This window comes from Talaromyces marneffei, chromosome 6, assembly GCF_009556855.1.
Source record: "Talaromyces marneffei chromosome 6, complete sequence".
Lineage (NCBI taxonomy): Eukaryota > Fungi > Ascomycota > Eurotiomycetes > Eurotiales > Trichocomaceae > Talaromyces > Talaromyces marneffei.
The window spans coordinates 2,436,428-2,459,574 of NC_072353.1; the positions used below are offsets into that span (position 1 = coordinate 2,436,428).

The 23,147-nt window shown below is 47.5% G+C and overlaps 7 protein-coding genes across 7 annotated transcripts; 5 read left to right on the forward strand and 2 right to left on the reverse strand.

The window, feature by feature from the left end:
- Nucleotides 1–346: 346 nt before the first annotated feature.
- On the forward strand, nucleotides 347–2,234 carry EYB26_008389 (uncharacterized protein; the record flags this gene model as incomplete). Its single annotated transcript, XM_054267644.1, has 3 exons — nucleotides 347–794; nucleotides 862–2,006; nucleotides 2,073–2,234. The coding sequence occupies 3 exons, from the start codon at nucleotides 347–349 to the stop codon at nucleotides 2,232–2,234; spliced, it is 1,755 nt and encodes a 584-aa protein (XP_054123619.1).
- Nucleotides 2,235–2,622: 388 nt separating this feature from the next.
- EYB26_008390 (uncharacterized protein) lies at nucleotides 2,623–4,020 on the forward strand (the record flags this gene model as incomplete). Its single annotated transcript, XM_054267645.1, has 2 exons — nucleotides 2,623–3,158; nucleotides 3,216–4,020. 2 exons carry the CDS (start codon nucleotides 2,623–2,625, stop codon nucleotides 4,018–4,020), a joined length of 1,341 nt encoding a protein of 446 aa, XP_054123620.1.
- Nucleotides 4,021–4,772: 752 nt separating this feature from the next.
- On the reverse strand, nucleotides 4,773–11,679 carry EYB26_008391 (uncharacterized protein; the record flags this gene model as incomplete). The annotated part of the gene is made up of 3 exons (XM_054267646.1): nucleotides 4,773–4,829; nucleotides 4,883–10,878; nucleotides 10,941–11,679. The coding sequence occupies 3 exons, from the start codon at nucleotides 11,677–11,679 to the stop codon at nucleotides 4,773–4,775; spliced, it is 6,792 nt and encodes a 2,263-aa protein (XP_054123621.1).
- A 1,702-nt stretch (nucleotides 11,680–13,381) lies between these two features.
- Nucleotides 13,382–16,443, forward strand: EYB26_008392 (uncharacterized protein; the record flags this gene model as incomplete). The annotated part of the gene is made up of 2 exons (XM_054267647.1): nucleotides 13,382–13,631; nucleotides 13,694–16,443. The coding sequence occupies 2 exons, from the start codon at nucleotides 13,382–13,384 to the stop codon at nucleotides 16,441–16,443; spliced, it is 3,000 nt and encodes a 999-aa protein (XP_054123622.1).
- A 227-nt stretch (nucleotides 16,444–16,670) lies between these two features.
- Nucleotides 16,671–16,997, reverse strand: EYB26_008393 (uncharacterized protein; the record flags this gene model as incomplete). The annotated part of the gene is made up of 2 exons (XM_054267648.1): nucleotides 16,671–16,878; nucleotides 16,945–16,997. The coding sequence occupies 2 exons, from the start codon at nucleotides 16,995–16,997 to the stop codon at nucleotides 16,671–16,673; spliced, it is 261 nt and encodes an 86-aa protein (XP_054123623.1).
- An 838-nt stretch (nucleotides 16,998–17,835) lies between these two features.
- On the forward strand, nucleotides 17,836–18,864 carry EYB26_008394 (uncharacterized protein; the record flags this gene model as incomplete). The annotated part of the gene is made up of 1 exon (XM_054267649.1): nucleotides 17,836–18,864. The coding sequence occupies one exon, from the start codon at nucleotides 17,836–17,838 to the stop codon at nucleotides 18,862–18,864; it is 1,029 nt and encodes a 342-aa protein (XP_054123624.1).
- A 583-nt stretch (nucleotides 18,865–19,447) lies between these two features.
- On the forward strand, nucleotides 19,448–21,877 carry EYB26_008395 (uncharacterized protein; the record flags this gene model as incomplete). The annotated part of the gene is made up of 1 exon (XM_054267650.1): nucleotides 19,448–21,877. The coding sequence occupies one exon, from the start codon at nucleotides 19,448–19,450 to the stop codon at nucleotides 21,875–21,877; it is 2,430 nt and encodes an 809-aa protein (XP_054123625.1).
- Between the last annotated feature and the right edge of the window lie 1,270 nt (nucleotides 21,878–23,147).

Consider the following 23,147-nt stretch of genomic DNA (forward strand, 5'->3'; position numbering starts at 1 on the left):
GTGGAGGTGAAGTCTCACGAGTTGAGTCAAGCTCCAGAAAGTTTTAACTAAGTTAATACGATATCACCGTGCCAAGCCGGGGTAGTTAGTTAGTTACATTCCGGGACCGCGCTTACATAATACATACCGGCTGCCAGAAGTAGAGCCGAGCGGGCGGGTTCCTGGATTTGAGCGGCGTCATCCAAGCTACTTTCGGCAGCCGATTCTGTTGCTTCTGCGACCTGTTCTCTAGTGGTCTTTTTTCTTCTCAATTTCTTCATTTTCTTCATTTGTTCTTGCTATTTATCAGATAACTATTTCAATTGATTCATTGTGGGAGGTTTGTGCTGCTGGCCGAACACAGAGTATGTCTCTTGCGACTACGGCTAATACCCTCACTCCGGCCAGCAACTTCCCGGTTCTGTTCAACTGGAAGCATTCCACGTCTCTCCTGATAGCCGCCGCAGCTGTAGTAATGACTGCCCCTATAGTTACAGCGGCTCTACTACGAGGCCGTGGCGCATCTAACCCTCCGGGGATTACATCGCTCCCCTCATTGCCGCTGTTTGTCGAGGCTAAGAAGCATTCGACCACTGACAGCAAGAAGGTGGCCGTGATAGACAGTACAAAGGGAGAGAGCTTTACATACAAACAATTGTTGTCAGATGTATCAGAGAGGAAGAAATGGCTTTTGGAACAGTTGTCACTAGCCGATTTGGACGAGAGAAGGATAGCATTCCTGGTTCCCAATGGCTATGATTATGTTGTAATGCAGTGGGCTGTATGGGCTGCCGGAGGTGTCTGCGTGCCACTTTGTATGTCTTCCTATTTAGATACATAGATACCGTATACATTGGCTGACTCTTTCTCTGCGTCGTACAGGCACCTCACACCCCGTCAAAGAACTTCTCTATACGATCGGCGACTCGCAGCCCTCACTGGTGGTGATCCATCCAGCTTTCGACAAGGTCGGTACAACTCTGTGCGAACTAATCAGCAATGTGCCCTTCACTGAATTTATCCCGCTTTCGAGCGCAATGGATATAACTACTATTTCGCTGCCGCCATTCCATGAATCGCTCCCACTGGACCGAAGGGCTCTCATGATATACACATCCGGCACCACATCTAATCCCAAGGGCTGCGTCACAACGCATAAAAACATCACGTTTCAAGCAGATTGTCTGGTCAAAGCCTGGAAATATACGCCATCGGATCATTTGATTCATGTCCTACCCTTACATCACGTCCACGGTATCGTCAATGGCCTGACTGCATCATTCCTTAGTGGCGCAACGGTAGAAATGTACCCCAAATTCGACCCCAAAATTATCTGGGAAAGATGGCAGGATAAGGGCTCATCAACAATGTTCATGGCTGTACCCACTATCTACTCTCGGTTGGTCGACTATTTCGATGCGCACATTCGCTCCACGGACGCGGAAGCCAGTTCGAGAGAAGGTGCGAAAGCGCTTCGTCTTGTTGTCAGCGGCTCCGCTGCCCTACCCACCCCGATCAAGGCCAAGTTTGCGGAAATCACTGGCCAGGTGTTACTTGAGCGGTATGGAATGACCGAAATCGGAATGGCTATCAGTTGCGGTCTTGATGTCTCTCGGCGATTAGACGGAAGTGTTGGCTGGCCGTTACCTGGCGTTCAAGTACGACTGACTGATAAAGAGACCAACAAAATAATCGAGCAAAACGAAGAAGATGGCATGATTGAGATCAAGGGCGACAATGTCTTTCTCGAATACTGGAATAAGCCTGAAGCTACCGCGAAGGAGTTCACATCCGATGGATGGTTCAAGACAGGTGACGTCGCAAGGCGTTCAAAAGAAGATGGCGCCTACTATATTCAGGGGCGCGCATCAGTCGATTTGATCAAGACTGGTGGCTACAAGGTATCTGCGCTGGAAGTTGAGCGGAAAATACTCGGTTTGGAGTACATACAAGAAGTCGCCGTTGTCGGCGTGACGGATGAGGAATGGGGTCAGCGTGTTGCTGCTGTTATTAAGCTTCGAGATGGTGTAAGTAGAAACCCCTCAAGATTCTTCTTCTATTGGATATGAGCTGACTTGATAAAACGACAACAGGCCGAACCATTGGAATTGTCAACTTTAAGAACGCAACTGAAACAAGAAATGGCACCTTATAAGATCCCAACCATATTGAAGCTTGTCGACGGAATAGAACGCAATGCAATGGGCAAGGTTAATAAGAAAGATTTGTTGAAGAAGTACTGGCCGGATGCGTGAATAAAGGAGCCAGACATGTCAATATAGATTTATATACATAGATTTTAGTAACATACATAGTTAGATACCTGTATATATTTTTTTGATGTTAAACAATCCAAGTTCTGCCGTACCGCTTTCTAGAAGACTTCAAGGTTCAGGAGTATATAGGCATACCATAGAGATTCCATCTACACATCCACGGCTCCGAAATACATTACATCAGGCTTTTGCTTACTTTTTTGACTTTCGTGAGTTGGATGCTTATTTCTCAATTAACACGTCTAGGATGGTATCCAGCCCATCGATCTACTTCATATCACAACCACCATACAACTTGGTCTTACACTTTTGCCTCGGAAGTAATCTAGATATTCCAACTGTCTGCTATCTCTTCACAGCATCACCAATGATGGCGTCTACTCCCATCTCAATGCCCTTGAACATCCTTACCAAACAGCAGCTCAAAAAAAGCGAAGACTCCCTAGCATTAAGCCACATATCCCAATGTCGCAACGAGCCATCCCCCACCGAGGGAAGGGACGACTCCGCTCTGTCCCTGAAACAAATTCCGAGTCTGAACAATAACAGCATCAGTAGCTTCACCATTGGTGCATCTTGGTTGACCAAGTCGAACTCTCTCCACTCCTCATCATCATCCGTGTATTCCTCGTCAGAGCCGAACAACAAACGGCAGTATACCATGACAACAACGAACAGTGAAACGAGTGCACGAAGTAGTATTATTTCTCAGAGTCAAGAGAGTGCGAAGAGTACTGTTAGCTCTGTGGGGGTTACGAGTGTGAGTGAGGATAGTCAGTATAGTCAGAAATCTGCACAGCAACAACGACAACACAAACAAAAGAGGCGAGGTGAGGGACTCAAGCAAGCGTTGAGCTTATCGTCGTTGCAGATGCGAGATAGTTTTGAGAGGAATCCGTTTAAGTGAGGATTGCGATATCCGGAAAATGAAAACCAGGGATCCGCTAACCTAGATTGTAGATGGCTGTGTCGCAGATCGGATGCTAGTATTCAACTATCAACGAGTCAACTAAAAGTCGATCAAGTGTTAGAATTGGAAGATCAATTCGATGGGCTCGTCCAGAGAAAAGATGTTAAGATGCAACCCCCTCAAGTAACACCAACCGAACTTGGACCGATGATTGTTCAGAGAATGGAAAGACTAGAAGAAAAAATTGATATCTTCTTCTCAGGCTTGTCGACTCCAGCATCAAGGTCTATGAGAAATACTGCCGATGCCACAGGTCTCAATCCAGATGGCAAGAAACCTTCACATAACACGTATGCCCATTCCCAAAGAAACGACTTCCCAAACACAAAAACAGATATAAACAACCATCTCAAAATCCTAACCGCCGAAATCAACCATCTGACCAAATCCAACAACAACCTCTCCTCTTGCATCGATGCCCTCGGCTCATCTGGCCTGATTGATCTTCTCGAAATGCTGAGCTGTTCACTTGAACGGCTCTATGCTGCCATCAATTCCTTACGAGATGAACAAGAACAACAACAAGATGCCGCTTCAAAGAAGGAAAATAGCGAACAACAGCTCGAATCACAGATAGAGATCATCCAACGCCTCGGATTTCTTTTGGGGCAGAGGGAAGAGCAACTCAAACATGAGCGGAAGCTTAACCAGAGTTATAGGAAGAATATTGAAGGGTTGGAGGAGATGATTCATGTGTTGGAGGAGGAATGGGAGAGGGCTCTGCCGTTGATGGTGCGTTCAGATGTGGAGGGAGTTAGTGATGTTATTGGGAGGTTGTCGAGGGGGGTTGTTTAGGAGGATTAATTATAATATTGCATGGGTTTGGTTTCCTTCTTGGCAAGAGGGAGCGGTTAGGCGTAGGTAGGGCTTCATATTGACTTTGAGCTTCTATCTAGCCCCATTCTCCAGGAAGCCCATTTCAGATGGTATACCTAGATATCAGAAGGCGAATCATGACTTGATCAAATCATATGAATTTTCAAGCAGTTCAAGATTTAAGAAGGACCGTGCCGAAATTTCCAGCAATCCATTTTAGATAGTGGAGACAGAGCAGAGCGTCCGCCAGAGTTGACGGCATCGAACATAATTGATAGTATCGACATCAAGAAAAAGAGTATGTTGAAAAGAAGAAAATGAATTTATTGTATAATCATACACATCCCACACAAATCCCAACCACGCTATGCAAAAAAACAAACCAAACGCAACGCCATCTAAAAAGAGAAAAAACCCACACAGAGAACACCACGACAGAACACACAACACACAACACATAACACATCACACAGATAAATCATGAATAAATCCATATACATACAATACCCATTAATGCCAATCTTCACACATTATACATAATCATCTAGGAATCTATCTGTTCCTATCCAAAACTTTAAGAAGTCTACGTTCTGTATAGCAAAGAGACAATAACTTTTGGTACATGCAAAAACGTCACAAGAGCATAACAAGGGAAATATTTTATATCATCATCGAATCATGGCCATGGCTTTCCTCTATTCCCTAACTTTCGACTAGAGTGTCGAAAAGACTTAAGGTGCTAGAATGAGAGCCAACAATGCCATGCGGCAGTAAAGACCATAACGCATCTAAAAGAAACTGTTAGTATGTTTGATATCAACACTATATTGGTGAGACTTACCTGTCTAAAGTAGGCTGCCCTCTGGTCAAAGTCAACCTCCTCCCCAATCTCAGCATTCCTAGGCAATGGGTGCATAACAACCATATGGCTCTTAGCGTGTTTCAAGACCGAGTTGTCAACGACAAAGCTGTCTTTGAGTCTTTCGTATTCCGCCAAATCGGCGAAACGTTCTTTCTGCACGCGAGTGCAGTAGAGGACGTCGGAGCGAGAAATGATCTCAGGAGTGAGCTTCTCCGATTCACAGACCAACTGACCAGAAGAAACGACCAATTTACGCACATCTTCTGGCAATGACAAGGCCTTGGGAGCGACCAATTGAACACGGACATCGTAAAATTGGAGCAACTTGATCAAGGAGTGCACAGTGCGACCATATTTCAAATCACCGACGAAGGTAACGGTCAAACCAGTAACTGTACCAAGTTCTTCCCGGATGGTGAAAAGGTCAAGGAACGCCTGAGTTGGATGTTCAAGGCTACCGTTTCCACCATTGATGATAGGCACAGGAGAGAACTTGGCGGCAGTGTGAGCACTCTTCTCATCAGGGTGACGGAGAACAACCGCATCCCCGTAGCAACCCAAGGTGCGGATGGTGTCTTGAAGAGTCTCGCCTTTCTTTGCTGAAGAATGCTCAGTAGAAATCGCGATAGTGCGACCTCCAAGTCGCTGCATGGCGGCGTCAAAAGAAGCCGAAGTGCGTGTAGAAGGCTCGTAGAACAATGTACACAAGACACGGCCCTTGAGGATATCAAGAACACCCTGCCTCTCAACTCCGAGACGCATCTCCTGAGCCACAGTGAAAAGAAGGTGAAGGTCTGCACGAGTAAACTGGCTGACGGAGACGACGTGCTTCTGCTTGAATGTTGAGCGCGAAAGCAGCTCAAGCAGAGAAGTTGATGTCTGAGAAGAAGGAGTGAAGAGTGGGGGTCCAAGCTCAGGAACATTGGGAACAGTATCAGCCGCCTTTGAACGGAAGGGTCGCACAGGGGTGCTGCTCGAGAATCGTCGCTCAATGGCGTCGAACTTGGGCTGCACTCGTGGAGAGAACGCCTTCACTGAAGGCGACTGTGGCACGATGCGATGGGTTGACATATCTGCACCTTGTGCGGCCTCAACTTGAATCTCACCATCAAGGCAAGATGTCTTGTTCTGGAAGACCACACGGTGAACGGAACCCTTCATTGGCTTTCCATTGAATGGTGACCAGACGTTGCCGCTGTCAAAGACATATGGACGATCAATCTCGACTTCAACAAAAGCGTCTTGCTGGTCGTGAAGCTCAAAGATCCTCTTGGGGTTGTCATGAAGACGGGTAGTGATGTCGTCGAGAGTCAACTTGTTTTGAGAAGCTGCAGTAAGCAACAAAGGCAATGCATCAGCAATACCTACAGTAGGACTGGCCTTCTTTCCAGCGAGCTGGTATGGAATGGTGCCAATGGAGAAGACGTCAATGGTGCTTAAATGTTCCCAAAGTGCCTTTTGGTCCTCAACAGTTGGCAAGCAGGTGCACTCTGGGAAGTCGTCCTGTGTGAGGAAGAGACTGTAGATGGAAACATCGCAGGTGACCTTGAGACCCTTCTCCTTACTCAAAGCAATCAAATTGATGTCTTCCTTGGAGGAAACGTTCAAGACATGAATGTTTCGGTTGTGCAAGCTTGCTAGGAGAAGAATTGACGCAAGGTCTGTGGATTTGGCATCGGTGATCATGGGTTTAGTGGCGGGCCAGGCTCCAAAGTGGCTGGTGACAGCAGCAACCTTGTTGATATTGCCAGAAAGGTGATTGAAAGGAATGAAAAGAGCTCCGACTTCTCCAGTGACCTGGCCAATCTGCTCTGCATTGGTGGCTGTAGCGGCAACAGAGAGGTTGAAGTCACAGTATGCTCCAGTCTTGGAGTTTTGCTGAGCTGCCTTCAAAGCAACAGCATCCGTCACAGAGGTATCCACGCCAACAGGCATGACACGGATCATAGTGAAACCTGCAGCAATAGAGGCCTTGGTAACCTGTTCAAAGTCTTTTGAACCTGGTGTAACCAATCCTGGTACGAAAGAGGCGATGTTGATGAGACCAGGTAGGACCATTGTTCGGTGGCTGGTTTGATGATCAATTGTGAGAATCTCGAGTTCGAATTGGTGAGAAAGTGCCTCAATCAAGATCTTTGCATTCTTGACATTGGTAACCAATGGAGTTTGATAGTCAACTGCCATACGTCTGGTTCTGTAACCCTTACTCATATAGTTGGCAGGACGACGATATCTGTTGCTAGATGGCAAATTGATGTAGAGGTCAATCAAGTTGTTGGCAAGATGCTGTGTAAGGGAGTATTCCGACTTGAGATCTTCTTCCTCTCCATTAAGAAGTTCCAGGTATTTGACGGGGATGCCATGCTCCTTAATATAGTCTGCGGTACCAGCGGTAGCAAACAGATTGTAACCCATCTTGTGCAACTTTTGGATAGATGGAAGCATCTCCAACTTCTCCTTGTAGGAACCGATAGAAAGCAAGATGTTCTTCTTTGGCAGACGGAAACCAGTAGAGATCAAAGCCTTCAGATAAGCTTCTGCTCGGTTACGACCGAAAGAGGCGACTTCACCAGTAGAAGCCATCTCAACACCCAGAACAGGGTCTGCACCAGAAAGACGAGAGAAGGAGAATTGAGGAACCTTGACACCGACGTAGTCTTTGGGAATGCTGACTGGGGGATACTCTTGGAATGGTATACCCATCATAGCCTTTGTTGCCATTTCAATCAAGTCGACGCCCATGACTTTGGAAACAAATGGGAATGAACGAGAAGCACGAACATTGCACTCAATGACCTTGATATCGTTGTCCTTGGCAATGAATTGAATGTTGTAAGGACCAGTGACGTTGAGAGCGTTTCCGATCTTTCGTGTAGCGTCTTCGATACGTCTGACAGTCTCGGGGTCCAAATCCTGAGGAGGTAGGATAAGGGTAGCATCACCAGAGTGAACACCGGCATTTTCAACATGCTCTGAGATGAAGTGACCGACCATAACACCGTTGCGGGCCACTGCGTCCATTTCAATTTCCTTGGCATTCTCAATATATTTGGTAATGACAACTGGGTGCTCGCGAGAAACGTCGGCTGCCTGTTGCAGATACGTTGCCAAATCATCCTGGGAGTAAACAGTGTTCATGGCAGCTCCTGAAAGAACGTAAGATGGTCGGACGAGCACTGGGTATTTGACTTTGTCACAGAAAGCAGTGGCCTCTTCAATACTCGTCAATTCCTTCCAAGCAGGCTGGTCCACTCCAATGCGGTCGAGCATTCGGGAGAATTTGTATCGGTTCTCGGCGGTATCAATCATCTCAGGAGATGTGCCCAAGATTTTGACGTTGAGACGGTGCAATGGCAGCGCGATGTTGTTGGGAGTCTGACCACCCATGGACATGATAACACCGCTGGAAGATTCCAGCTGGTAGATATCCAAGACAGTCTCGAGATTGATGTTCTCGAAGTAGAGCCTGTCGGCCTCGTCATAATCAGTACTGACAGTTTCTGGGTTGTAGTTAACCATGACTGTCTTGTAGCCTTGTTCACGGAGTGTACGGATGGTTCTGACTGAGCACCAATCGAACTCCACGGAAGAACCAATTCGGTAAACACCAGATCCGAGCACCATAACACCATGATCATTGAATGAGATATCATGCTCCGAGCCATTGTAAGTCAAGTAGAGGTAGTTGGTGTAGGCTGGGAACTCCGCGGCGACAGTGTCAATTTGTTTCACAACTGGAATGATGCCAGCCTCCACACGCAAACGTCTGATAGCCAATTCATTTGAGCTCAAGAACTTGGCAAGCTGACGATCAGCAAAACCAAGTTGCTTAGCTTGGCGAATGAGATTGACGGGGACGTTGGTGGCATTGTACTTGGCGGAAAGATGTTTGCCGAAGTCGCTGAGGCCCTTGAGTTTGCGCAGGAACCACTTGTCAATCTGAGTCAACTTCCAGATATCATCAACAGAGTAGCCGCTATGCATGGCATTGGCAATGGCGAAGAGACGCTGGTCAGAAGGTGTTTGGAGCTCAGTGTCAATTGACATCAACGCGTTTGTCTCGTTGAATCCCAAATTATTATAGTCGACAGAGCGAATGGCCTTTTGGATTGCTTCCTCGAAAGTTCTACCGATACTCATGACTTCACCCACACTCTTCATGGATGAACCAAGCTGGTTGGAAACACGGGTGAACTTCTTCAAGTCCCAGCGAGGAATCTTGACAACGACATAATCAAGCGAGGGCTCAAAGCAGGCACAAGTGACCTTTGTGACTGAGTTCTTGATCTCGTTCAATGGGATACCGAGACCGAGCTTGGCTGCAATAAAGGCAAGAGGATAGCCGGTTGCCTTGGAAGCAAGAGCGGAAGAACGTGATAGACGCGCATTCACTTCAATGATGCAGTACTCTTTGGAGAATGGGTTGAGGGCATATTGGATGTTACATTCACCGACAACTCCCAAGTGACGGATAACATTGACGGCAGTTGTTCGCAACATGTTATAGTCTTCATCTGAAAGGGTCTGGGAAGGAGCAACGACAATGGAATCACCGGTATGGATACCGAGAGGGTCGAAGTTCTCCATGTTACAAACAGTGATACAGTTGTCTTGAGCGTCTCGAACAACCTCGTACTCGATTTCCTTCCAACCTTTCATACTTCGCTCAATGAGGACTTGCGGACTGGCGGCAAAAGCCTTAGTGCAAAGTTCTCGTAGCTGCTTAGGATCTTCGGCGAAACCACTACCAAGACCACCAAGAGCGTATGCTGCGCGGACAATGACGGGGAAACCAATGTCCTTAACGACTTCCATAGCCTCGTCAATGTTGGAAGCCGATGCAGACTTAGCGCACTTCTCGCCAATAGATTCCATGCTTCGTGCGAACAACTCCCGGTCTTCTGTAGTGATGATGGTATCAATGGGTGTTCCGAGCACTCTCACGCCGAGTGCTTCAAATTCATCCTTCAACTGAATACCGACTTGTAGGGCTGTCTGACCACCAAATGTGACATAGATGGCATCTGGCCGCTCGTGCTTGATGACTTTGCGCACAAAATCGGCGTTCACAGGGAGGAAGTAGACCTTGTCAGCAAGACCTTTGGAGGTCTGAATAGTGGCGATGTTGGGGTTGATAAGGATAGTGTAGATTCCTTCTTCTTTCAACGCCTTGATGGCTTGACTACCCGAGTAGTCGAATTCACCAGCCTGGCCGATACTCAAACCACCACTACCCAAAACAAGTGCTTTTTTGACAGATACGCGCGGCGCCTTCTGTATATTTTCTTCAATAGTTCCACCGGGGAATGAAACGGGTTTCTTCAAAGCCTCAGGTGAAGCGATAACAGACTTGATCGTGTTGATGAAGACATCAAAAAGGTATTCTGTATCACGAGGACCGGGTGTGCTTTCAGGATGGAATTGAACACTGAAATAAGGTCGGCTGACATGGCGGATACCTTCGTTACTGCCATCATTGGCGTTGACGAAAAGTTCTTCCCAACCCTCGGGAAGAGTGTCTGCATCAACCGCGAATCCGTGGTTTTGGGAGGTGATGTGACACTTCCCAGAGATCATGCTGGTACAGGGGATGTTGTGACCTCGGTTACCAAACTTCATCTTGATCGTGTTGGCGCCAACAGCCCTGGCTAGCAGTTGGTGTCCTAAACAGATACCAAAGATGGGGATTCTGCCTTCCTGCACAGTCTTGGAGATATTCTGCACAGCGGCGGGGATCGTGGCTGGGTCACCGGGACCGTTGGAGAGGAACAGACCGTCGTATTCACTTCCAGCAAGAGTATGGAAATCGTAATTCCAAGGAATGACCAAGACTTCAACGCCACGCGACAAAAGGCACCGAAGTTGATTGTATTTCATACCAACGTCCAAGCACAAGACACGGACTGGGCGACCGGAGGGATGTTTCAACGCAACGGCTTCTGGGGGAGTGAAAAGACGAGGCTCACGGATAGACACTATAACGATATGAATTAGCATAGTTCGGACAAAAAGAGCTTGGGGGGCACATGAAACATACCTTCAGCAACGAGATTCTTCTTGTTGGGGTCAACCCATTCGACTTGCTCGAAATGCTGTTTCCATTCAGCTGGAGAGGTGATCTCGGTGCCGTTAGGCACTTGAGAAGACTCGAGCAACAAACGACCGAGCATGCTACCTTCCTCTCGGATCCGCTTGGTCAAAGCTCGGGTATCAATACCATAAACAGCCGGAACATTCTGTTCCTTGAGCCAGGTACCGAGGGATGACTTGGCCAAGAAGTGGGAGTAGTCTTCACCAAAATAGCTGGCTACGACCAAGGCGGCAATGTGGATTTGGGATGACTCGAAGTGCTTGGGAAGCTCTTTCAAAATTTCATCCATTGTTTCTCGTGAAGGCACACCGTAGTTACCCACCAAAGGGAAGGTGATCACAAGGATCTGTCCCCGATAGGATGGGTCAGTGACCGACTCGGGATAGCCCACCATTCCAGTTTGGAAAACCAATTCACCGGCGACACTCTTCTCAGCACCAAAACTGTATCCTTGATAGACAGTGCCATCTTCGAGCTCCAAAGCCATCTTTTTTTCGGGGATTCCCACGATGGGGGAGGTTGCGGGAGGAATCAAGCCCCCATTGCTAGCTGTAGGCATAGCGGGCAACGGTTGCAAGCTGTTCGTCGACTGATATGAAGCAACGCCTCCGCTTGAGGGGCTAGAGGGAGCTGCATTGTCGCTCACACGAACAGTGCGGGGCGAGGTGACCTCGTGCTGCGGCATGGTGTGTTGTATATATGAAGTGATTTCAATTCAAAAAGGTCCTCCAAGGGACTAAGTCGAATGAGTTTCACTCTACCGAAGCATTAGCGACCTCCAAGACCAAGAGCGTGTCTCGCCTGTCACTTCTGCACGGGGGTATGAGGATTGGGGTAGGGGGGAAGAGGATAGAGGATAGAGGATAGAGGGAGGATTGGACTGCAGAGAAAAGAGGAGGAGGAGAGAAAAGTTGCAGCAAGGTAAGCAGGTACGAGGACGGGAAGAAAAAAAATGCAGGCGTAAGAAAAACCCGATCGATTGTTAGGTAATTTTGAAAAATTACCGCCCAGCGGCAGAATAAAAATTTTGTAAATGCAGACCCGCTATTCTGGGATGGGATCTGCCGACGACGCACTCTTATTGGAGGAACAGGCCAGAAAGCGGTCTACCGGTTCCCCCAGTCGATTGAAGCTAATGCCAGGGTTGGCTCTCACCGCCTGCATATGCAAGCTTAGCGCGGTAACAGTAAAAAACACCATGTTTTACTCCTCCCCCGCTTGCTTCTTTTCTGTTTTTCTCCGGCTCTTTTCACGTTCTGGACCCCCTCACAGGCAATTGACTCGAACAGACTGGTATGAGATTACTGGCGGATAGCCTGGTTATGGATAGTTATGAATACTTACGACAGGCCTCGATCCTAAACTGATATACTTCTTTGTACGTAGTATGGGAGACATGCAGCTGCAAATGCGAGCAATTCCTTCATATGGAAGGATCTAGGCCGAGATAAGATTTGGTAAGTTAAGTTAGTTAGTTAACTAGTTAGTTACGTGACGATATCGGTCCTCTTACATCATTCTTGGCGACAGCAACATCCTCTTGATTTAAACGACCACATTCCATCAATCAGGTGACAGGTAAAATCCAGGGTATACAGTTTGAAGCAATAGGGTGTCAGGGTATAAATTCTTTGCATACAGAATATGTGCATTTTCGGCCTTGGAACCTTGTTTGGGTCACAAGCTTCGTGGGTTGCAGCACGATGTTTGAGCTCCAATCAAATCGCTCTTGTCGAGTCGAATCATTGCTTTTAGCATGTCGCAGTACATCACGAAGAATTCTCCTAGCCAAACTGCCCATAGTTATATGCTGATATTTGACTCAGCTGTGAATGAACAAGGAAATACTAAACAGAAAGAATTGATATCTTGGCGAAAGCGGTCCAAGCTCTTTGCAGCGCTCCTTGTACGCTTGGTCCAATGTCCGTACTTCGGAAGTACCCCTCTACCCAATCCGATGGTATTACTCGCTCTGCCCTAGCCAAGTCGGTCCTAGCCTACCATCCAAGTACTAACGCGGTACAAATGTCGAGTCTCGTGGCCAATCAACGTCTCATGTTGCAACATTCCATTGGCCTCGTGTTCATGTGAGCACTTCTTATCGTGAACATACCCATCCCACTGTTGCCATTGTCATATAAACTCAGTAGGTATCTCCCCAGCCTTCAGGCCTATATCCTCTTTCCATATACTGACCCTATTCCACTTAGGTTCGGCGTTGTCATTCTTTTGTTTCTGTTCGGGCGGCTTCGTGTTTTTCTTGCTCAGCGTTTTTGCATCTACGAGTCTTTGTTTCACACTTTCTTCTCTTGCAACAACTCCTAAAGCCTCAATGCTGTGACACCACCCCGCATATTCGACGCAGGAAGCATTCGACACGCACCATCATGCTTGCCTCACTATTACGACCGAGGAAATCGCGCCAGCCTGTTCTTCGTTCTGTTTCCCCTCACGAGACAACCCCGTTCTTCAGGGGCTTTCTGCGCGAAGATGGAAGCCTCGCACCTACTGAGCCCGACGACTACTTGGATGAACGTGATCCTGGGCGGCCATTGAATGGAGGCGAAGAAACCGAGCCGCATGATGACGACAGTGACGAAGGGCATCTCCTGCCCATATTCTCATCGCCGCACTTGGGTGAGCAATCAGCGAAAGCAGACTGCGGACGAAAGCGAAGTGCTAACGAACCCTGGCTGCAGATCTCATCCCCGTCTACACTATTACGCACTCCATACGATCCCTTGTTATGTCACGATGCGAAACGAGTTTAACATGGGAGCAGTTGCGGTCTCCACAGATATCTCAATTCCTTCTCAAACCTATCCAGCAGCAGATCCGGAATGCCCATTTCAATCGATCCACGTTATATGCATTGATGGCCAATTGTCTTCAATTCAACAAAGAGGCTGATTACAATCCCGGAAACAGTGGCACCTCCCGGACGCGAGCGCTTGTTAGTGAGCTTTTGGCGATCAAAATCCTCAAAGACTACACGACAAGAGAATTGATCGATGCGCTATCCTACGACTTTTATCCACTCCAGGGACAGACTCCTATTTCCGCCGCCAGTCTCCGCGCCTCAACCTGGAATCAGAACTCTTCCAAGAGCAGGAATGCCACTGGAGCAACCCGGATATCATGTCTGGAAATTGCCATCCGAGCCCAGGCCAAGCACTTCATCGCGCATCCTCTAGTCGTCCAGCACCTAGAGGCAATATGGGCTGGTACCATTGTCTTTCACTCGGCTGCCGACAACCTACATCGTCCGAACGCCACAGCAGGCCGTGGTCGATCGCGCTATGGGGCTACAAACGGTACGGGGGAACACCAATACGGCAAAAGCAGGCAAAGTCCTCAGCTAGAGGAAAATCCACGCAGAACTGTAACGCTCTACGACCCAAGGGATGCTTCTCTTTTCAAATTGTCTCGACTACGGGTGCCTCGTTATCGACATTTTCTTTCAACTTTGTCATTCGCGGTTCTGTTATGTCTCTACCTCGCTGTTCTTATTGAAAGATCATTACATATCACGACAGTCGAGGTTGTTTTCTGGTTATGGAGCGCTGGGTTCATGCTAGATGAGATTGTCGGCTTTAACGAACAGGGCTTCAGCCTTTATCTTATGAGTTTCTGGAATCTATTCGACCTGGGAATCCTGCTCTTGCTTTTCTGCTACTCAATACTTCGCTTATATGTTATGGCTATGCCTGACGTTCGGCAATTGGCCGCCGCGAATCAAGCATACGATATATTGTCTGCCGGAGCTGTTTTACTTTTCCCACGTCTTTTCTCGGTTCTCGACCATTACAAGTACTTTTCGCAACTACTCATCGCATTCCGGATTATGGCGGCCGACCTCATGGCTGTGTTCCTGTTGATTGTGGTTGCGTGTAGTGGCTTTTTGGTCGCATTCTCTTTCTCGTCCGTGTCGTCCCAATCGCCACAGGAAGTCATCTACGCTCTGTTTCAGATATTGATGGGGTTCACTCCCACAGCCTGGAGTCTTTGGGAGGAATACAATTCGTTAGGACGAATCATTCTGACGGTCTTCCTCTTCATTTGTCACTTCGTGGTTGTTACGATCCTAATCACCGTCCTGACTAATTCATTCATGTCCATTGTGAAGAATGCACACGAAGAGCACCAGTTTCTGTTTGCAATCAATACCATTTCCATGGTCAAATCGGACGCGCTGTTTTCCTATGTGGCTCCCTCTAATATTCTTGGCTGGATACTGACTCCATTACGCTACTGCATTCCTCTTCGCGATTTTGTCAAGCTTAATCGTACTCTGATCAAGATCACACATTTTCCGATTTTATGGTCGATCTGCTTCTATGAGAAGATGATTTTGAGTTCAAGTATGATCGATCCCACCGACCTAATTGAAGGAAACATTCACCTGGGCGGCCGGTCGACAGCAGTATTGCGGGCAAGGGACGAAAGACAGAGTCGGTTTGATACATTTCACCGTCTCACACGGGAACCTTCTATTGCCACATATCAACAGGACCGTGTACTAGAAGAGCTTTTTCGACGGCCGTTTCGTCAGCAATCTATGCAAGATGTGACGGAGAGTCCAGATGGACGCCGCAAATCGACAATGGTGGCGAATTGGATGCAGAACATGGAAACAATCGAGGAGATGACACCGAGACGACCCAGTGCACTGCAAAGAGCGGTTTCACCATCACACCGCAATTATACAGAAACTACTCAATCCTTCGTAGCATCTGACCCGGAGGAGTTTATGAACCACAGGAGCCTCCATCCGGTTCCTGAACACTCTACTGTGAACAACACTGGGGCACGTCTAGGACGACATGCCTCTCATGCGACGGATGTAGAGGGTGATGACGAGAAATCAAGCGACGAAAATCACGATGACGAATCAGACGACGGTCAAGAGGATACGATTTCTGAGTCACGGTATGCTAGCCAAACGCCTCGGCCCAGTAGCAAGTCCACCCCAAGATTCTTCAGCTCCCGGCCTTCCACAGCAGTGTTCAATTCTCGCAAAAACAGTCCCACTCGACACCGTCCAGCATCGAGCCATCTACAAGCTCGCAATGCCTCTAGTGTCACTGTCCTGCACAAACATCCCGGTGATGCTGACGACAGTACTGACGATGCCATGCCTGGACCGTCTTCTGCGTCGCCGTTGAAGCTCGAAACGGAGCGGCCTACACTTCCTCAACGGACAAGTTATATGTCAGTCCCGAACTTTAATCGTATTGGGTCTGACGTGGGCGACATTGGCGCTTTGCCATCGAGCCTGGCCACTCAGATCGCCACCGATAACGATGTTCTTGGGCGACTGGTTCTGTCACGTATGCAGAGTATAGAGGCCGGGTTCCGGGAGGTGTTGAAGGAGGTGAAGGATCTACGTGGGAAATCAGCTCGCGAGTCTAGGTATTCGAGTCGTAAACTTAGTAGTGATGGGATTTAACGAGCAATGCTTGATGATGACGGGGATAAAAAATCATAAATGCAGGATGAGATGGATTGGCACTATGTTGCCAGGTTAGGGCTTGTACCACTGTTACTATTGCATTAGATACCCACATGTTATGTTCTTGTTTGATAATTCTACTGTTTCCAATTGGCATAAACCTTCGCGGTCACTCTATTCTACACAACTTCGTACAACGACATTCCAAGCTCGATAGATAAGATTCATCGCTCATTATAACTCTTCAACCTAACCCTCCCCGCCTTGGCCGTACCCTGATCCGTCTGCCCACTGGGATCCGCAATCCGTCCATTATACGCAAGATGTTCCTCCGGTTTTGCGACTGGTTGTCCTCCCTTGAGATAGTCGAAGAAGAGGACTGTGCCGCCTACGACACCGATGGTGGTCATGACGGCCATGTTGCGACTGCTCCTGTAAGAAAACGGAATGGGGTCAGCTTGAGGAGGGAAATAGGAGGGTTTGTTTTGAGCGACTCACGTCATGATGGCTCTTCGGGTTGTTTTTAGGATGCCTTCTTGGGCAAGTGTCATTTTGATGAGATGTTCAGGGGATTAGGTTTGTATACAAAGAAGCGTGATTCTCGTGTTTTCATGTAACTTTGTTTGTCGACCAGATAGATGCAGTTCAAGTACTATACAGATTTTGTCACTGGAACATGGACTGGAGTCGAGGAATGAAAGATCGGAGCTCGAAGTAATCAATATCGCCATCTACGTACTCCTTCTCTCTACTTGCCATCCAATTATTCGCCTTCACGTTTCTGGGATATGTCGACCTGACGTCAATCCATGTCCTACTCTCAGAGCTTCCTAACAACATTGTAATCTACATTCCTTCACATGATTCACGCTTGTTTTAGTGGGGTCAATCTGGAGAATAGACATCAGCTCCATGCCGTATATGAGGAGAGATGGTAAACCTTAGTTAAGTGGCCCCAACAGTGATATATACATCAGCTTACTAATTGTTCACCGCTCGTTCTCCTGTCAAGCATGAGCATCTAACACCAAAATGCTTAACTTGATTGAGTAGAAATCTAGTTGATTAGAAATCCATGTCCAAAATCAACAAGGGCGCCAGTGAGGGAACGAGTTGGTGTACGTCTAGGTATGTGCCGCCACGCCCCATACAGCACCAAAAAGAAGCCAAGAAGAGTTTAAATGATGCTTGAACAACGAAATAAAGAATCCGTGGGGCTGACAATTTAAGTAGCTGGGTCCCTGTTTTTTATCTATCAGATTATTGAAACAAGTGGGGCTTTTATGCGTTCGCAATAGTTATATATCGGCAAGGCTACAAGGCTTACGATGTGGGTTGATATCTACCATAAACAACATCATTGAGTTCTTGCCTTCTCCTCATTCGAAGATGGCCAAACCTCGCGTCCTCATCGCCGGCGCTGGCGCCATGGGCATGATCACAGGTTATATCCTCAGTCTCGCTGGCGCAGAGATAACATTCCTCGTACGGCCACACCGCGCTGAAGCACTAAACCATCCACAAGTACTTTACTACTACATCGACAACAAATTGAAGGAATTCAAGGAGTACACTTACCTCACTGAACCACCACAAATCCTCGACAAGGAAGCATATGATTTTATCGTAATCACCCTTGACGGTGCTGCTCTAAAAAACGAGGCTGGTCAGAATCTAGTCAAGACCATAGGGTCTGCTGTGCGCCAGTCCACCGCAAGAAACACCGGAATCATTCTTGGAACTGTATTTCTTAATATCCGTTCCTGGTTCTTGGAAGTATCTGGCCTATCCGAAGATCAAGTGGCACTCGGCTGGTTCACGATCCGTGCCTATTCAACTGCTGCAGTCACGCTACCTTTACACCCTCCCACAGACCCAGAGCTACTCTCGAAAGCTAGTATCGCATGGATCGACAATCTCGGCGATGGATTCGGTGTCGACGACAGCGCGCCTGAAGTTGCAAATGCATTTGCAAAGCTATACAATTCCAGCGGGGTATCGACCTGCGGCATCACACCGAAGGCGCAAGAGACGTTATACATGAACCCCATATTCGCGATGTACGCTGCGTGCGCACTTCTCGACTGGCCCTGGTTTAAAGATATTGACACTCAAGGAGAAATCTGGCGCCTTGCGGTTGCAGCTGCAAAGGAGATCCAGGGTCTGAGTATTCATGGAGAACTGGGCCAACAGGCGGCAAAGACGACTACGGAGGCGTCCATAGCTAAGAGGTTTGCGGACATAGATGCGAAACTACTTCCGCTTGATAATCCGGCGTTTAACCGGTATCATCATGGAGGGAAGGTTAATGAGCAGGATACGGAACATCTCCGTGCTTGTGTTGCTTTTGGGGAGGGGGAGGGGAAGGATCTGACTGCGCTGAAGGAATTAATTCGCCGAGTTGAGAGTGTTTCGTAGATTTGATAATTCATGGTGAAGCCAGTTGTTGAATCTGCGTCAATAAACAGGCAACAATATCGTCGCCTAAGGCTGACCCCGCAGCCATGCTTTCCTTTCTGTAGCACCACCACCCACGAATCCACGAATCAAGATCATCTCAATCTGCACATAACGCACCTGAGAATGCTACCGTCTGACTCATCTTCTAGACCCTTAACTAACTAGAGGGCGCCAATTATACGCGCCCTATCCCTGCCAAACCCTGTCTGCCTAGAGGCTGATCATCGAGGCTAGTCAGAATGCTGGTGTTACAGCCTTGCGCTCACAGCCGCACGCATAAAGCATCTTTGATGGACAACTCTGCCAATTCTTTTGGAATTTTTCGTTTCATTTGAATGACTTTCCGTTTCAATGAATTGGGGTTATTGCAGTGCTGTGTCATATATCATGGAGCAGGTAGTGATCTAGATACTTCAGATCGATCACCTTTCTATCAAATAGTTGGAAGCTTCAGCTATCTGACATTTGGAGAGCCAACACTATTTGCTGTTATTTACACAAGAGATAACTCAAAATCTACAAATCAGATATCATCGCCAAGATGCAAAATTCAATCCAAGAAGGCACCACTGACATGGGGCCCCAAAATAACTCGAATGTCGTCCCCTTGGGAAGCCCTGACTTTCTCATCGAGAACTTACGAATGCCTCTGCTCTTATTCACTGACGACGAAGCAGACACTCTTGTCTACATCGATCCCAGCCCTCAGCAACCAGGTGAATCCAGCCAACACGAATCTCATCGCTGGGTATTCGGAACCCAGACAACAGTACACGCTATTCCGCACCGAATACACAGTCGGAAACTACTAGATACAGGCTCAGATGTGCTGAAGAATCTCTTTCGGCCTCGGAATCAAGCACGCGTCCGCAAGCACTACGGCCTCACCAACGAGATGCCCTTGGGCGTCAAATACGCTATTGATCTAACTCCCCCATCTGAGGGTGACGAAGCGGTTATCTTCATGACGGAATTGTCGTGTCCAATGGGTGTGCGTAAATGGGGACAGATGCAGTCTCGATGGGCGCTTCCTTCGTCCTGTGTTAGCGGACGGGATGAATTAGAATGGATCGTGACTGTGGATGATGCGATGGCTGATCCCATAGTCGTTAACGCAGACGACGTCATCAGACAAGGAAGTAAGACTGCCAGAAGGCAGGATAAGAAACAATCAAAGCAAGCCAGAAAGCAAACCATGAAACAAGCTAAGGAGAATTCTAAAGCTCAACCTTCGACCTCGCCAACTAGAATTATGAACTGGCAAGGGAATTTGCCCACCTTACGAGCGGACTTGGACCCTCCCCCTTCGTATGAAGAGAGTGAGGAGAGTCATCCAAAGGCAGCGATTGTGCAGAAAGAACCGGAACCTCCAAAGAAGATCTTCAAAAGACTACCGGGTCTTCCGCTCGATTACTCGCCCATCCGACATCGAACATGTCTGGAGCGCTTCTTGCATGCAATCGAAGGGCTTGATCCAAAACTCGATACAGCACCAAAACTTTGGACATACTTTGCCTTGGCGAAAATCTTACAAGTTGCTACACACCCAGCAGTTGGTGACCATATCTTGGTCTGGTTATACAGCCGGCCAAACACCATGTTTATCGAAGTGAACCCGGAACTGGCTTACCAGATTGGATGCGGCCTACAGAATCGCGCTCTCTGTCAGGCTTCATTTGCCATCCTGGTTGGCGAAGAAAGTTTGATGGTTCTGGAATCATCAATAAACGACGAAATACCGAAACGTAAGGCTCTCACCTTACACGGCCGAAATCGCGAATTATTGGATGATACAGAAGTGCAGCGAGTAGAGTATGCCAGCAAAGTCTTCCTTGACCGGATGCTGAACGAATTCGTCAACCTTGTAGGCTCAAGAATGGATTGGGTCGAAGAAGTAGTGATGGAAGATTTCAGGAAATGGGCCATCGTCAACCGCGCAGAACACCAGGAAGCCATCCACGAGCTCATCGACTTTTGCAAGCTGTATGTTCGCTGCCAGATATACCAGGAGCTGATGCACCAATCTACACCAAACACAGAACACAGATTCTATTCCAATGATGCGACCGAGTATCCGGGTATAGGATACTATACAGCCCGCTCAGCCATGTCTCCTTTCTGTCGGATATTGACACGCGGCTTTTGGAAAACACTTTCTACAAGCCTCCCTGTGCTAACAAACACAAATGTCTGGATCTATTCGTCGATAAAAGACCTGGCGCCAGCCATACCGAATCTGAAAGATCAGGGCAGCGCGATTATTCGACCTATAACAACAGTAGAGGTTGACCGAGTCTTTACGAAATTTCACAGAGAGGTTAATATGATCTGGTATGATTTTGGAATCTTCCAAACGGCTGTCGAGAGATATCTGGATAAAGTAGTATCTCGCATCGCAGGGCCTCCACAATACGAACAGGTTACTGCTTCAACTTTTGATGTTCCCTTCGATATCGTTGACACACTCGTCTGTCTCCAAGAGGACGAATTCAAATTCCTGCCTTTATGGGCCGGGGGGTTCGATGACGGCACCGGAGGCGTATTCGACGACCATTCTGTTCCTACTCTAGAAGAAGGAGGATTCTCAACTGCAGGTCCTTCCGTGCATCTGGGTAGTGTCCGGGATCCGGATGAAGTTGCATCTATGGACTCATTTGAGTCCATTCGTCCCGACGAGGCGGCGAGTACCGTGCAACGCGCTTCACATGAAGCTACTGACAGCCATGCTTCCACAACTGTCAGATCTGTGACAACGTCTCTTTCTGACTTTGAGCTTGTCGTGGGTATTCAGGACTTGAATGTTAAGAGTGCGAATGGGTCTATGGTTGACGACGACGACGATGTTCAAATGATGGAGAATGGTGACGAGGATGGATTTGAATACTTTGATAACGAATACAACGACGACGACGATGATGATGATGACGATGATACGATTGGGAGCTTATCTGATGTGGAAGATATGCGATAGTCATGCTATCTTGCTTAATAATCTAATAACAGTACCTGGTTATCATTAACTGCTCATAGTTAGTTAACTGGTTAATGCTTACGTAGTCATGCCCTGGCTGCTATGTAGGTAATACTTTAGTTAGTCTATATGACCACATGGCATACTTCATGTACGTACTAATGTCGCTTAAAGACGCCAATCACCGCACTGCATGGATTACATAAATCGTGCATCTGAAATCGTAACTATAACTTAGTTAACTAGTTAACTAGTTAACTTAATATGGCTTCCGTGGTTGATAGCATAGCATAGCGATACTCTCTCAATATCCGGGACACACAGACAATAGCTCAGATACCTAGAGCAAAGTGGAACAAAAAAAAAAGCAGCCCCTCCATTGGAATAGCAAAAGAACACCTCGCTGAGTCAAACGAATCATAAAAACCCTCCATCAACATCAAGAAAACCCCCCAAAGCCGGTAAATTCCCGGGGGCGGCGGTGGTGGTGGTGGTTATCACCACCCAAACATCGAAGCTAGTCAATTCGCAAGCGCTCCCTTGGGCGGATACTCCTTTCCTTCAACGGTGACCTTGGGCGCACAGACGCACCATTCGTTCTCGGGTATGGATTCGAAGACCATGGGGATGTGTTGGCCGCAACCCCACCAGGTTGCCTTGTCTTTTGCAAGTGTCAGTACAATGCTCCAGAAGACGTTTTTTTTTTTTTTTAAAAAAAAGAGAGAGATTGATGGGTGAATAGCATAGATAGATAGGTACTACCGGTAGAGGGGGCGGGGAGGAGGAGATTGGGACGTACGGCAAGTGGCGCAAGTAGCTTTTCTGCACATCTTTGCTATGTTCTTGTCGAGTCTTTCGAATTAAGATCCGAAGAAATTGTCCGATCAAGGTAAAATGAATGAGCGTTCTAGATTCAATATGAGCACCGCCTGTCAGAAAGACCGTCGTCGAAATAAAGGTATTCTCGTCTGAACGAATACAGCCCAAAAGGGGACAGCTAAAATACGTAGATATGACGTACAAGACAAGGAATCCTCGAAGAAATCAAAATATCAAGTTGATTGATACAGCCTCTGCTGAATAGCTGTTGAAGGAATATCAAGTACTCGCGATCAGAAGATAGAAGGAGGGCAAAAAAAAAAAAAAAAAAAGAGGAGAGAAAAGAAAGATAATGGGAAGCCCCCCTTGTATAGGTATTTCTATGTGTAATCTAATTCAAATTGTGTGAGGGGAAAGATACGCTGGAGGTAAAGGTATGGTAATGTCGTGC